The 15,768-nt window shown below is 33.5% G+C and overlaps 2 protein-coding genes and 1 long non-coding RNA gene across 3 annotated transcripts in view; 1 reads left to right on the forward strand and 2 right to left on the reverse strand.

Annotated features, from left to right (window-relative positions):
* Positions 1-15,768, forward strand: part of LOC129789692 (connectin-like) — a 112,617-nt gene that overhangs the window by 37,665 nt on the left and 59,184 nt on the right. Inside the window, exon 2 of the mRNA XM_055826698.1 lies at positions 495-556. The gene's annotated coding sequence lies outside the window, so the exon portion shown is untranslated. The remainder of the gene's footprint in view (positions 1-494; positions 557-15,768) is intronic.
* On the reverse strand, positions 7,577-11,999 carry LOC129786912 (uncharacterized; the record flags this gene model as incomplete). Its single annotated transcript, XM_055822168.1, has 3 exons — positions 7,577-7,814; positions 11,582-11,817; positions 11,945-11,999. Coding segments are annotated over 3 exons (495 nt in total), but the record flags the coding sequence as incomplete, so codon positions are not given.
* LOC129790639 (uncharacterized) lies at positions 12,003-12,756 on the reverse strand. Its single transcript, XR_008750596.1, has 3 exons — positions 12,642-12,756; positions 12,397-12,563; positions 12,003-12,110 (listed from the first exon to the last, which is right to left on the reverse strand). It is a non-coding gene; the product is annotated as an uncharacterized LOC129790639 (long non-coding RNA).

The following is a 15,768-nucleotide window of genomic DNA, read 5'->3' on the forward strand; positions in this document are numbered from 1 at the left end:
TTTTCTTTCTTTTCCTTGTTGGGCAAAGAAAAACGATCTTACGCCACAGAAAGGGTTTACTCTAGAACCAAGAGAAATTTTTCTCATTGTGTCGGCATTTTCATTTCACTCTAATTGGACTGTGTTGACTATCTGGCATAAGATTGCAAAAAAAACTCATCTAATTGCATGTCTAATTTTGTAGCCAAGTGCAAAATGGGGACATAAATGTTACATTTTTAATGCACTTTATTCGACATGGTGTACCCAGCCACGTCTCCTGAAAACATCTACGTGATGTAATTATTTTTATTGGAGTAAAAAATTATAATGAGTAATTTTCTTCAAGAATAGAAATAGCAAATTTTTGCACAAAAAAAATTAAAATTCGAATAATTTAAAGAAAAATTCCAGGAAAAAAAACTTTTCTGAATAAAGCATGTTAACCGGAAAAAATCCCAAAGACTTTTCCTTGCAAAGTTTTTCATAATTTTTTTCTCTGCTTTTAATTTCAGGTGAATAAAAACTGCTGCACCGAAGCATTCTCTCCAGAAGAAACTTTTTCATCTGCTTTTGTGTAAGTACCGTCGAGTTTTAATTAACTTTACATGAAAAATTATGTATTTAAATAAAAAGAGAAAATATGAATCCCCCGAGATTATCGAGCTTGAAATTTTGGGATTAAAAAATCTTTATGGAAATTGCGTTTGTTTTTTTAAGGAGTGTGTAATTACTTGGTATTCCTCATATGTGTGGGTGTTTTGGGATTTATTTTAAGAGATAATTTTAAGGCTGAATTCTAAGAAATATTTATTGGATTAGCTCAAAATTAAGAGTTCTCAAGCAGAGCCATTTGTGAGGAAAAGATAGGTTCTATCTAATTGTGACGCAAAAAAAAGTTATTTGTGACTCAAATGGTTTATTGGGACTCAGCTTTTGCCTTATGTAGACTCAATTTTTGCCTAATGATGACTCAATTTTTAATAGTCTTACTAGACTTATTTTTATAGAGGAAAATCATCTAAAAAAATTTGCGTTTTCTCATCAGAATCCACCCACTTCATCCCCTAATATTCTCTAATTAGTTTTAGATAAATAAATAGATGAAAACACTTAATGCAAATTTGAAGCAATTATTTTTCCTTTTATTTCATTAGATATGCCTCCTTTGATGCATAATAATTAAATAATGCCTTGAGAGATACTCATTAATTCTTGGTGTTTATTGTTACTTTGCTCCGGCAGCAATTGCAGAGATACTGTACTTTATTGCTTTTGCCACAGCTTTTGTCTGGTGCTGGCTTTGTGTTAAAAGCAGTGTTTTTGCTGAATTTACCCACCCCTATGGCGATATTACCCTTTCATCCGCCGCGCTCTAAAGTGGCCTTCTCGCTGAGGAAAGGGGTGACTCTCAGCCCCAAAGGCATCAAGTGGTGTATTAGTCATATGACGGGGGAAACCCCTTTTTAGTAATATATACAAAACTATTATTGGTACTGTGTAATTTTCCCTCCAGTGTCGCACATCCGCAATTGCAATGCTGAATGTCCGGAAAAAAAACCTTCAGCCTCGAGCATTTTTATACAATTTCATATCTCTCATCAACTTTTTTTTTTGCTCTCTCCATCATCTCTCGTAGACACAATAGAAGACTACTTCCAGTGGTTAATTTTTAAAATATTGCTTCTTGGCTCTGTTGGGATTTTTTTTGCCTCTAAGTTAATACAGCATATATAGAGTCTGGGTAAACCCTTGCCGGTGGCAGCTGCTGCCACAGTCAGTAATAATTTTGCTCGTAGCAAACAATAAATGCTCGAGATTTTCAGGGAGGAGAGAGAGAGAATGCCGAAAGGGGTGGTTATGGAGGCAAAACAACAAAGAGCCAAGGGTTGACGTGTAAATTGGTTAAATCATATTCTCTTGATATTTGTTAACTATTTGCCAAATTACCAACAAGGCCTCTTCAACCCATTTCAACAATTTTTTTTGTCCCATTTTGAGTCCTTTGTTTTCCTACATACATAGCGTATAATCCACTATGTGGATATTATATGTATAAATATTTATTATTAACTTTTTTTTTGTGCAAACCTATTGGATTCATTTAACGAACCAGCAGCCAACATTGAGCAATGAAATCAATTAAACGAATATGGTATACATGTATAATGGGTAGAAAAATATGGTGAAATAATGCGAGAGGAAGAGCTTTTTTTGTACCCAATGAGCTTTTTTGCGAAAGTATTGGCGAAAGTTGGGTGAACCAGAAAAAATCTGCTGCTGGAATGAATTCATTCAGACACACAATTTTAATAGAGAGCTTTTTCATTTCTCTATCAAACATTTTTTTTCCTCATCCATCGTACTTTTCATTCCAATCTGTGGGCGGTGTGCTCCCTCATTCCCCTCAAATTGTGGGGGTTTCACTCTCTTTATATGTAGTATGTGAAATTAAGCTTTCACTTCATGAAATATCACGTGAATTTCATATAAATGGAATTTTATTTGCGGAAATATTCAAATGGTGTACGCGTGGTGTTAGTAATTGCTTTTACACCAAGACATGATTTGAAAATCAAACACATGTTCGACTAAGCAATTTTATGTTTTATTGGAATCAATAAATTAATTAATAGGGATTGCTTTTCTACTATATGTGATGTTTGAAATTTTTTTTTCGAGTTTGTATAAATTGATAAATAGGTACCTGTCTTGGTATAATGGGGTGTTACTGTTGGTGTATGATGCTAAATAAAAATAAACTGGATATTTGCATATAACCAACAGCATCCGCACATTTTCTGCGTCCACATGCGGGGCAAAGTGATTCTGCAGAGGAATTGCCCAAAGTGGTGTGGAATTAATCAATTTGCCACGATCATGCCTGATGGTCGTGTGCTGGCAATTAAGGCATAATATCGTTGTTGATTAATTCACCCTTGAATTGCGGAGGCAAACATGAGACGAGGAGCTTTTTGCACAATTATCAACGGACTATTCTTTAGCTGCAATTAACAGAGACAATTCCTTTCTTTCACCCACTTTAACTCCTCTCGCTGTTTGCTATTTCCATCGAGATGTTTCATTGCTCAAAAGTAAAATTTTATTGCAGACACTCCAACATTGGAGATTAAGTAAATATTTGCTCTCACACCAAAAGAACTCAAACTCAATCCGCAACTTGGTCTTCTTTGCGATGACGATAAAATTAAAATTTATATCTGACTCTGCTTAAATCATATAAATATACTACACATTGTTTTCGTTGCGATTTGCGAATGTTTATTGAAAGACCGAAGAATTTATTGCGAGGCATTTAATGGGGTTGAAGATTTAAATGTTCTCATTGCGATGTCTTATTAAGAGTTAGCATGCGCAATAACATTCATGATGGTTTGTCAGATAAATTCACGAGAAAAAAAAGAATCATAGCTAAAAAATGAAAGAAAAGAATTTTTCATTATTCAAATAAATAAAATAGTGAGAGAAGAAAATACTTTTAAATTTTTCATTCTCATGTCATTCAAAAGCTGTGGCAATTTTTGCAAATATCATGGTGAAATGAAAAAGGATTTCAATGCTTTTCCATATAGGATTACTCGCATCAGCTTTTCATTCACAATGTTTTATGTGCTTTTTATGTCACTCTCAGTTCACAGAAAATCTTCATAAAAGCCAACAAAATAGCCTTTTAATTGAAAATAAATTCACATAGAGATGGGATCAGCCTCTACATTTAGGTTGTTTAGGCTTGAATGTTTATTTAAATGTTATATGTATATAGTTAAAACAGTATTGTTTCGCATAATAAAACAGTCAAATACTCTCCATTGATTGGATTTGGCAAAAAACATTTTAGCTATATGAATCAGTGTAATTGCAGATACTTCGCTGAATAAAACAACTAAATACTTTTCATTGATTAAATCTTTCAAGATACGTTTTAGCTGTTTGAATGAATGGAATAGATGTTTTGTTAAATAAAACATTCAAAGAGTCAATTGAAAAACTTTTCATTGATTAAATCTTTCAAGATACGTTTTAGCTGTTTGAATCAGCGGATTAGATGTTTCGTTGAATAAAAAATTCAAAGTCAAATAAAAACAAACCTTTAATCGATTGAATCTGTCAAAATACGAGCTGTTTGAATTAGCGAAATTTTCGAAATATATTTCATTGATTAAATTGTTCAAAATAAATTTTCACAGATTTAATCGGTGAATTTCACGATTTTAACTCTTTTGAACTACCTTTACTGCTTTCATCTGTTCAATGTGTCTAAATACGTTTTCGCAGATTTAATCAACAAAATTGAATAGTTTTCTTTATTTTAAACTGTGTGAATTCTTTTATTTATTCAATCTGCTGAAATAAACTTTCGCCAATTGTATTTTGTAAAAATATCTTTCAGCAAATTAATCTGTCAAAACTATATTTTGACTGAAGTAAAAATGTGAAAGCAATGACAGAATACAATCTGCGTTTTTCCTATATTTTCGCCAAACTGTTTTCAAGAGTGAAAAAACAAAAAATCTTCTTTTATTCATTTTACTATCAATATAACTATTTTTTCCAATTTTGGCATGGCGGAAAAGTCACAATATGGATTGAAAATGAAAAATTAAAGACGTAAAAATACAAAATACCATTAAAAAATAAAAAAATGGTCCATTTTACGCATTGAAAAATTCAAAAAGAACTCAATTTTGCATTGAAACATTTTGCAAATAATTTTTATCATCTTCCGTTGCAACAATGTGAATTATTATTATTTAAATAGTTCATATTGATCTGACACTATCACAGTTTATTCCACTATAGGCTGCTTGTCCACAATGCATTCTGAATAATATGAGTTTTGTCATATCCGCAAACATAATGATGCATTTTGTATACATAGCATTTTGCTTGTCATGTTAGGGATCAAGAATTGTAGCAAATAAAAGTACAAAATTGTGTTCGGAAGAACATTATAGTGCTCTGAGAAATGTTTCTATATAAAATATATTTTCTCTGATATAGAGTACACAACTTTTCCTCGTACGAGATCTCAAAAGAAGTTGAAGCACAATGTATAGCTCAAGACGGAAACATTTTCCATGGAGTTTCTCTTGTGCATTTCCCTAAATCTGTGTGTATATATACACCTCTTGTGTGCAAACATGGCCCCTGGCGGTGAATAATTCTCTCATATGTGAGTGAATGGAATCGAATATCTTCGAGGATGGGATTTTATTGTGTAAATGTGTGCGATTGTTGAGCAAATTTGCATTCAACACTTCCTGACTCACCATGGCGCGGTCGTTGTCGACGGTATCGCCAGAGCAGAAAGTGAATGATTTAATGTGCAAAAGTTCACGATGCGGAGCGGGAGGGCATTTCATGAAATATTTAATAAATAAATTGAAAGCAGACGCTCCGGGGAGTCAGCGGGTGGGTGTAGTTCCGCGTTTCCCTGCGAATTGAGGGTTGGGATTTATGCAGGATGTTTTTTTTTATTTCCCTGTGATCGTAGCATGGGGTATTTTTGAAACGGGGGGTGTGGGAATTGCTGGCGCACGCTGTTCTGTAAATTGGTGCACTGCACACCATGAGAGAGCGAATTTTGCACACTAGCGTGGAACCTTTTTTAGAGAATAACTCTGGCTCTGCGCACCATAGATGGGGGGAAAATTGATGAGGACACCCCGAAAAATGCACTGATAGCGGAGAGAGAGAAGTGAACGACACATATAATCCAAATGATATTCATTTCCTCTGACATTTAAAAGCTCGGCCATATGAAGAGAGAAAGCTGATTTTCCCTTCTTCTCACCCTCCCATTCATCCCCTAGTTGTACACACCACCCTTAATACGAGGGAGGTGGGAGGGATTTAAATGTGGGTGGTAGACGATTTTGCACTTGTCATGACCAAAACCGAAAGCTTAATGGTGCTTTCCTGGCCATAACTGATTCTCCCGTTGGTGTGGCAAAATTCATATATAGAACGCATGAAAAACTCACCGGATGGAAAAGTGAATATTTGCTTAATATGCTCATTTTGGGTTTTCGTGAGGAATGAGGACGTATGTCATGAGCACAGCTAACAACTGTCTATCTCTGGGAAACTAGGAGGAATATCGCATGAAACTTTAAAAGTTTCTTCTAACACAAACTGACTTTAATTGCTCTCAATTGTTCGTAAATAAGTATTTAACTTAAAATGTGGGAAAGGTGAATTTTTGTGGTTTTTGCATGCTTTATTATCTCAAGAATTTTACCTTTTCTTTGACGAAGGTATTATATACAAAAGTTATGTATTATGCCATAAGAATGCGTTATGTGGAATGATTTTATACGTCTTCCAGATTTTTCTATTATTCTATATTTAGCTATATTTAGTAAGCTCAGTAATTTTTTTGTTAAGTTTGAGCGAAGTTCTAATTTTGATATAAAAAATATTAATTTGGTGGCTTTTGGAACTTCTTACCCAAAACTTGAAGAATTTGGGTTAAAAATTAACCCTTTTATAGAGAACTTTTAAGTTAGACTTTACAAAAACTCAGAAAATTTCTCAAGAATATCTGGGATTAACAAGATAAAACTGATGTAAGATGAAGAAAAAGTTCTTAAGGGAAAATATTTTATCTAATAAAATCTTACAACGAAAAATCTATTACAGATTTAATAAAATTCCATATATACCTACCTACTTATTAAACTTTTAATGAATCTACGTATTCCTATGTATGAAAAGTTTCGTGTCATTCTGTTCGTGTTGCTTTAATCTACACACAAAAAAATGCGCGTAGTAATAAATACTGTTCCCATACAAAATTCCATTAGATTCTACTACGTTAGCTTTTGAATACGCGCCTATAATGCATATTGTTACTTCAAAAGCTATTGCATTTTTGAAACTACTATGTTAGCTTTTGAAAACGCGCCTATAATGGATAATGTAGTTTCAAAACTTTTGCATTTTTGAAACTACTATGCACAGGATAAGAAGGCAAACACAATGAATTCGATCGCAATCATTTTAAATTTTACTACGCACAGTGTTTTTGATATTATATTTTATATATTTAGGAATTGAATGTTTCGAATTAAAATACATAATTTTTAATTTCAATAATATAATTTAATTTATTCTTTTTTCTTCTTTTTATATGTAAATACATTATTAACTTAATACCTAAATATTAACTTAATACTTAGAACTGACTTCTGTATTTCTAAGACATCTTTTCTACTAAATCTCGGATTTTTATGCAATTCCAAAGTAAAATTGAGTGTGGAGTTATGAAAATTGGTAATGCTTTCATCAAAATTCACAGCATTCGGAATTTTATTTACAATAGGTGTACTTGGTACATCATTTTGTGAAACATGACTAATTTCGCTTAAAAGATTACTTTCATTTATGCTCGATACATTATCTTCATTGGAACTTAATAAGTTATAATTTTGGCTCTGAATGACATGTTTCTTTAAGTGCTTCTTAAAACGAACCCAGTTATTTAAAGTTTGATTACAATTTTTACAAGAGTAATTGAAATTAAATGGAAAATTGTGTGTTTTTACGTGTGATATAAAAAACTCTATGTCTACTTTTCTAGTTCACATTCGAAGCAAGAAAAAGGCATTTTATGCCAATTTGTTACACAAATTACGGATTGCCGGTGAAGTCTCAGGTGAATCAATTTGATAAAAATATTCCTGAAGGAACCTCCATATCTGTCTAGTGATCTTTGAGTACTCAATGTTGAAAACAAAACACAATTTTATTATTGTGTCAACTGCTTTTCGTATACTGCCCATCTTGTATTTGACTTCGTCGAAAGGTTGAAACTAATGTTGACGCAAATTTACCTACTTGCGACTCAGAAAAAGACTAATCGTGACTCAAGTGTCTTTTCGCGACTCAATTTTTGCCTAATGTAGACTCAGTCTTTACCTAATGTAGACTCAGTCTTTGCCTAATGTAGACTCAGTCTTTGCCTAAAGATGACTCAGTTTTTATCTACTGTTGACTCAGTCTTTGCCTAATGGTGACTCAATTTCTTACTTATCTGTACTATAAAATGCCTAATGTAGCCGCGAGTTTTAACTTAAGGGCACGTTAAAAAAATAAGACAACGAATATTTTAAGCGAGCAGAATCTTATTAGTGGAATCTTGATCTATTAAAGAAAGTCTTTTTATTTGTTTGTGGTACATTAATTCCTCCGCAACGGCTGGGCCAATCTCGATGAAATTTGGTATGGGGGTAGAGGGGACAATACGAATTGCAAGCGCTATATGGGATTTAATGATCACATCCGAATCGCTTAATTATATACATACATCAATTCTCTTTTTTTAAGAAAATTTTATTGTGAATAATATATTTGTATAATACATATTGATTGAGTTAAAAATTTTTAAGCTCAATCAGAAATGAATAAAGGGAGTTGGTGATATGATTTATGAATTACAGCCGACGGCATTCCCTCTTTGTATTGATTTGGTAGGTAATTGTACAAATATACAAAAAGGTCTGGAGACAATCTTGAAGTATAGGTAAGGTGATGCAATATTGCACTCCGCCAGGGTTATGGAGTGTTATTCCACGAAAATGAAAAAATAAAATGAGGAACTTTAATAAAATAAATAGCGCCACTCAATACCACCCATCACTGGGGTTGTGGGTTCGATTCCCGCAGCGGTTCGCCGTTTCTGGCCTGGCGCTTCCTTCCCTTTCTTTCCTTTCTACTCCACAGCTATTCCTTTCCTGCGCGGACGACTGCTGCCCCCAACGGGATGGAGCCAACATCAATATCAGCACCATCTGCGAGACGGAAGGGCAACAAGTAGACAGAGTCCCATAGTCGTGTGCCGGTCAATCAGCGATAATGTGCAGCCGCATACAGTAAGTGCCTGCGTTTGCGGAACTTCCTATATATATGGGACGGAGCCAAAGATGAACAGAGCAGTCTGGTGGCGGAGGGACAACGCTGGTAAAAAACCGATCTACACTGTGTGGCCTGTCGAACGAACACCAGTGCCCAGCGTCTAGTGCTGAATGATTGCGGAACTTCCCGTGCAGTCGCCACCGACGGGACTCTCCCCCTACAAAATCTACATTGTAACAAAAAACATTGTAATTAAGTAGGAATAAAGGGGATGCACAATAGGCCCACATGGGCCGCAGTGCACAAGGAGATGTAAGTCTCCGGGCCCCACTTAGCGTAAAGTAAAGTAAGTAATAAAATAAATATGTGATGTACCTAAAGGAACGAATAATTGGAACACTTTCAGCCTAATAATTGATTTGACAAATATTATAGGTACTAATTTTATTAATTAATATTTTTTTCAGTTATAAGTCAATCATAATGCGTTTTAAATAAAAAAATCATACTTTTTTGCGAAGTTTTGAGTTTTGCGCTCTAAATGTTGTGTGAAATTGATAAGTGGCAATAAGTCCCTTAGAAGTCCAATCGTTCTCTTAATAATTTTTTATTCTTATCAAACTTGGTCTTTTTTGGTTAATATAATGTGTTCCTATTTATTAAAGTATTTTTCCATGGAAAATGAATTTTGAATATATCTTTATATTTATACCTAAATTTACATATATAGTTCGAATATTACAATGTAGAGCACTGAAGTGTTCAAGGAGAACAAAAATGTGAAATAGTTTTGGGGGTTTAGATTTGGAAATTCCGACCATTAGTCTGGTAAATGGTGCCAGATATCCTTTTGCAGTTTGAGGCAGGGAAAAAAGGTTTGAAAATCTTTTCAAAGGTTAAATTTACCTGAAAATAAGGCAGAACACTTTGTATGTCATTACATATCGACGCTCCCGAAGATTATGAACCATACTCCTGTATGTGTTAAAAGATATGAATATGGTACATAATCTTCGGGCACGTCGATATATTTTGTATGTATTACATATCTACATAGAAACTATTATTTACAAGTTCCATCTCTTTATACCAAGCTGACAGTGGAGTTTTTCTTCTCCCATGCCCCCTCGGCTCATCTTGATGCTGTACTTTTTGGTGTCGTGTCATTTGAGGAGGTGTCATTCGGGTACCTGCAAAAATTCGTATACTTTGGGGAAGTGTAGGGTCAAAAAGAAATCGCAGGTAGGCAGTCCCTCAGGACCGAGTCTTTTGAGTAACTAAAGATTTTCACACAGTGTCTTTTGGGGAAGTATGGGTTAGGGATTAATGTCCCAGGCAGCAACTCATTATTAAGTACTTAAGCAAAGTCATTAAGAAATGTTATAAATTCAATTCTTTTTTTAATTTTTCGGTTATTATCTCACACAGATCTGTAGGATTTTTTTTTTAATTTTCGCGAAATCTGTTAAAAAATAAAGTCAATTCTCAAAAAAAATTCTTAATATTTCATACAAAAAATTGTGAAATTTTTCCTTCAATCAAACTCATCTCTTTTTTCGGAAATAATTTCTTTGTCCCAAAAAATTTTTAGTTGCACATTTTTAAACTTTGAATTTTTCAACATCAATCATGTTTAGTGTTAGAAATTTTGTTCAGCGAGAAAAGTCGGAAAATATTTGAAAAATGGTACCTACCTTTAAATAAATTTAAGAATGAAAACAACTGAATTCAGTAAAAAATATCACAATTTTAATTTTGAGAAAATTTTCAGGAATTTTTGAATAGCACGATCAATAAAAAAATTAATTCATAACATTGAATTTATTGTGATTAGAGTCCCGGTGACATTATTTTAATATTAACAATAAAATGTTTATTTTATTAATATAAAAAAACATCACAGCTAAAAAAAGTTAAAATATTTCTCGGGAATCGGTCGAGATTGATCGAGATTCGAGAAATTCCTAATACATTTTGTTTAACAAAATGTGACTTTTATTCACAAAATAGAGGTTACTAGTCAACTCGAGCCCCCAATCACGTGTGAACAAACTCCATTTTAAGATATAAAATGGTGGCGTAAATTAGTAGGGGGGTGAATAGTAAGGTACCCCGAAAAATGTTTAAAATAAAAAGTTCCCGTTATCTGACCCTTCAGCAGGTAGAAAATCGGAAAATATCAATTTTTCTGTGGGGGCGCTATGAAGGGGGGGGGGAAGGGTGGGGCGGAATCCCATATAGCGCTTGCAACTCGTATTGACCCCTCTACCCCCATACTAAATTTCATCGAGATTGGCCCAGCCGTTGCGGAGGAATTAATGTACCACAATCAAACAAAAGGACTTTCTTTAATAGATCAAGATTCCACTAATAAGATTCTGCTCGCTTAAAATATTCGTTGTCTTATTTTTTTAACGTGCCCTTAAGTTAAAACTCGCGGCTACATTAGGCATTTTATAGTACAGATAAGTAAGAAATTGAGTCACCATTAGGCAAAGACTGAGTCAACAGTAGATAAAAACTGAGTCATCTTTAGGCAAAAACTGAGTCTACATTAGGCAAAGACTGAGTCTACATTAGGCAAAGACTGAGTCTACATTAGGTAAAGACTGAGTCTACATTAGGCAAAAATTGAGTCGCGAAAAGACACTTGAGTCACGATTAGTCTTTTTCTGAGTCGCAATTAGATGGAGCCTTCGTCGAAATATACAAATATTTCGTCGACCTGGAGCTTTGTTGTATCATATTCGCCAACAATTATCAATTTCGGCTGTATGGACAATTTTTGCTCTTGGTACTCACTCCGCATTACAGCAATCTTCCTGGAGATGTCACTCGGGCATGTTACAAACAGCGCCAGTTCCTTTTGTGCATCAAGAATAGATGGCTTGTGCGTCTTCTTTATTTTAACTGGAGTTAGAATTGCACAAAGCAGCAAGAGTACACCGCAATCCTTTTCATCTGAAATTTATGAATAAGTAATACATTATTACTTTAATAATTTAAGTAAACATTTCATTATTGTTAAAAGTAAAACCAAATAATAAATTCCACAAATACTAAAAAAGCTATAAAGTAAAATACTGACCACGAGTTATGCTTGAGTGAGAATTTATGAATTTTAGGAACTCGCAGCTTGCTTTATCTTTAATGTCGCTTTCATAAATGCTCAGGACTTTGTCGATGAATGCGTCATATCCGTCAAGAAGTTGATTCTCTTTGCCGGGGTGAAGATTTGAAAAATCGACGTCAATCTGGAATCAAATTAAGTAAACAATATTAGGAAATATAAAATTTTGAAATTCATTGAATAAGTTTCTTCTATTTTTATATTTTTATGTTAACAAAGCTATTTATTGTGCAGATATGCGTATTAAAAAATGACAATTTTTTAATTATTTCGCACCTATATTCTTAAAATCACCAATTTTTTAACACTAATTTTTATGTCTAGATTATTGTTCTTTAATGTAAAAAAAAAATACGGGAACACTTACAAAATGCACTATAATTATATAAAAAGATAATAATATTGCTTACCAATAAATATCCGCATGGGTCATTATACCTTGGCCAGGTTTTCAGGATATTCTCAGGCGAATCCCTAATCTCTTGTAGACGTTCTGTCGACGTTTTCTTCCACAGGTCTATTACAATCTCCATAGAAGCACAATTTAGTGACAACCATGCTTTGTGCTCAGCAAAGTCTGTATTTAAATAAAAGATAATCGGTTAGTAAAAAAAAATTGCATAGCATATAATTTAAGATATTAATTATTACATACCCACACTTGGCGGAAATGAAAATTGAATATATGGCCTTTTTGTCTTGGATTGTGGCCTACGCACATCCTCGCCACCGTACTTTCTCTTGTGTGAAGCGCGTGAGTTAACAATTCGATCGAACAGTTTCCCCGAAGGCGTTTTTTTTCCCTGGCGGGGTACGTAGTATGTTTCCTGAAAGTAAATTCAATAGTATGTAAGCTTAGCATCATTAACACATCCCATAGATTATAGATTAAGTTATTTTTGCAATAGAACAGAGTACAAAGTTTTAGGAAAATCCTACATACCTGTTTTTCATAAGCGAAACACTCAACAATTTCTTTTGAGAAAAAATCAGCGAGTTCCGGAAGGGATTTGTTTGAGTATTTTTCCCGTTCGTCGAGAAGAAACTCTCCAATGCAGAAGACAAGATCCTTTTGTGCTGTTGAACTTAGCAGAGTGGTCCTCTTTTCCAAGAGGACTTTTCCTCTGTGTTTTTCTTAAAATATCTTCCAGCTGTGAGCGGAAAAGCACTGTTGGGGTCTCAAGAACCGGCTCGGTTGGATTTCTCACTACTATTCTTTGTAAAATCTCTCCACCAATACTAAAATTTTCAATAGCCTCGAAATCAAGGCTTTCAAAAGACGAATTATTGATCATTCAATTAATTTTTTCACTCTTTCACAATTTTTTGTCCTTCTTGGCCGGCGTCTAAATTGAGAGTGACAGAATGCAGAAAAAACAGTGCAATCTATTGGTAAAAGTTAGAATTAATTTTTAAATTTTTTTTTCTATAATCGAAAATTTCAAATGAAACGTTAAAAGATATATAATTAAAAATGCAACGTAGTAGATATTAATATTTCTATCAACAATCTGTGCATAGTAGATTTTAAATTGCTCAGTTTTTGTTTCAATCGTTTTTATTTTTGAATCAATAGCTTTTCATGATATATTTCACAATAATCGCGAAATTTAGTGATTGAATCAAAATTTTTACACAATTTAAAATCAAAACAGCGTTTTTTTGGAAAATACTGCTAAAATTTTTTTGTGTGTAATATTTAGCTGTGTTTCATTCTTCGAAAGCTCACAGTCTCTATGTATATAACATCAAATACTTATGTTTGTCAGTCCAAAAAAATTTTTTCTATATACTCTCGTATATTTAATTTGTTCCGTAATTTTTTTTTCTATTTTTGATTTAGAATTTAAAATAGATTTTGTTTAACAAAGTGTACTTCAGTAACTTTAGTTGTTATAATACCTCTAATAGTTTGTTTCAGTAGATCAAACATTTCGCATTCAGCAAAATTCCAAAATTCATGATGATTTGCAAATTCTATGGCATTGCTATTTGTTTTAGATTTTTCCAAAAATAAATTTGGATGATATTGAATGAGTTTATTTTTATTTTATTTTATTTCCGGCTTCAAGTTAATTTTTTAATGCCAAATACATGATAGTTTGGCATTTTCTTGAAATAAATATCATTTTATGTGATTATCTCGATGAATGTGAAACATAATACACGATGGATAATCCAGATTCCTGTGGCTGACGCTTTTTGTGTTAAACATTGATTTTTGAAAGCTTTAACATCCCCCTTTTGTTGGTGATATGATGGTGTAATTTTCATGAAAAACGGATCAATGAATAATATTTCATTTGAAAAAAATAACGTTAATCTATAATTCAGATTATCATTAATAATATTTTTTTGCAAACATTAATGAGGTTCTAAAATAGATTTTTGATTTAATGTTCTTGCAAAATGTAGGTATGTATCATGTGTATGTACATATGTATGTACAGTATTGTATATATGCGCGGAAAATATTTTCTCAATATTCATTGTTCTCATTTCTTCATTTTCCCAGAAAAAAGGTAAGAGAGACAATTGCCAATTTCTTCTGGTGTGTATGTAATTTCCTGGCAGCCATTTCTGTTCTTCATCTTTTGTGGAAAACCTTCCAAGCTTTCCCATATGTTCTATATATGTATGTATGAATGTATATATTGTACAAAATCATGGGGATGTAATGTAAGTCAAAAGTTGAAAGGGCATTTAATATTGCGTCTGTCATGTGGGGGAGACTTTCTGCTACTTTTCTTGGGCTATATCACCCCACACAGGAGGAAGATTTACCCAAGGATAGTGAGTGAAGACGAACACCCCTCACACTGCTGTGTAGTCAGTGTGTGAAAAGTTGTTCAATCTTGTGAAGCATGAAATTTCAAAGACGGCTCCGGAGATAGAAAAAGCTTCCTTTTAGCACCAATCCATCTAATATTGGGAAAATCATAAATGCTTTTCCAACACTTGTGTGTGTGTGCGTATTTGGCAAAGAACCGTGATGCCGTGTTGTCGTCCTAGTGGCAACAGAAGAGGACTTTGGTATACATCATGCCAAAGTGGCAAAAATCTGTTCACACGCTCATCCTCACATGCCTTTGTGACGACATACCGTGGTGAGATTGTATGAAAATCCCCGAGTATTGAAAATATGCCATCGTGTACGGATGGGTGTAACTAACGATGTGCCCGGTGTATTTACCCCATTTCACTTTAAATTTGTTGCAGGCGTCGTGAATTTGCACATTTTCCAACCATTTTATCCACACAGTCATCAATAACATTGATAAATGGTTGGATAATTACCCCGAATAAATTTTCTATATATTATGAAGAATATTTTACACACTAAGTTTGTGCACATAGTTCAACCCCTCCTGGGCAAACGGAATATTCCGCTTTCACCCCCTACCAAAAGTGCATGGAATTTATTTTGCAGGAATTTTGATTTTGCCCAACAACTTCTCACAACTCCCAAAGTATTTTCCATATACTCTTTCCCTTAATATTATGAAAATGCTGCCAACACGGAGGGAAGTATTGCAAATTTGCAACTGACGTATTACTTTGCTATATATACTTTTCACTAAAATTGCATGCTTCTCATAGAAGTGAGCTCCAGAGTTTTTCTACATAATTTTAAGAACAAAATAATACTGTATTTTCCCTTTGAGTAACTCCTTACCTCTCTCTCTGGAACAATGCAAAAGATATTAAGAAATACCCAAAAAGCATTTTTTAAAATTAACTCTTGTAGTGCAGTTGGGGATTACTTTGGGCAATAGAACTTA

This window comes from Lutzomyia longipalpis, chromosome 1 (assembly GCF_024334085.1).
Source record: "Lutzomyia longipalpis isolate SR_M1_2022 chromosome 1, ASM2433408v1".
NCBI classification, from domain to species: Eukaryota; Metazoa; Arthropoda; class Insecta; order Diptera; family Psychodidae; genus Lutzomyia; species Lutzomyia longipalpis.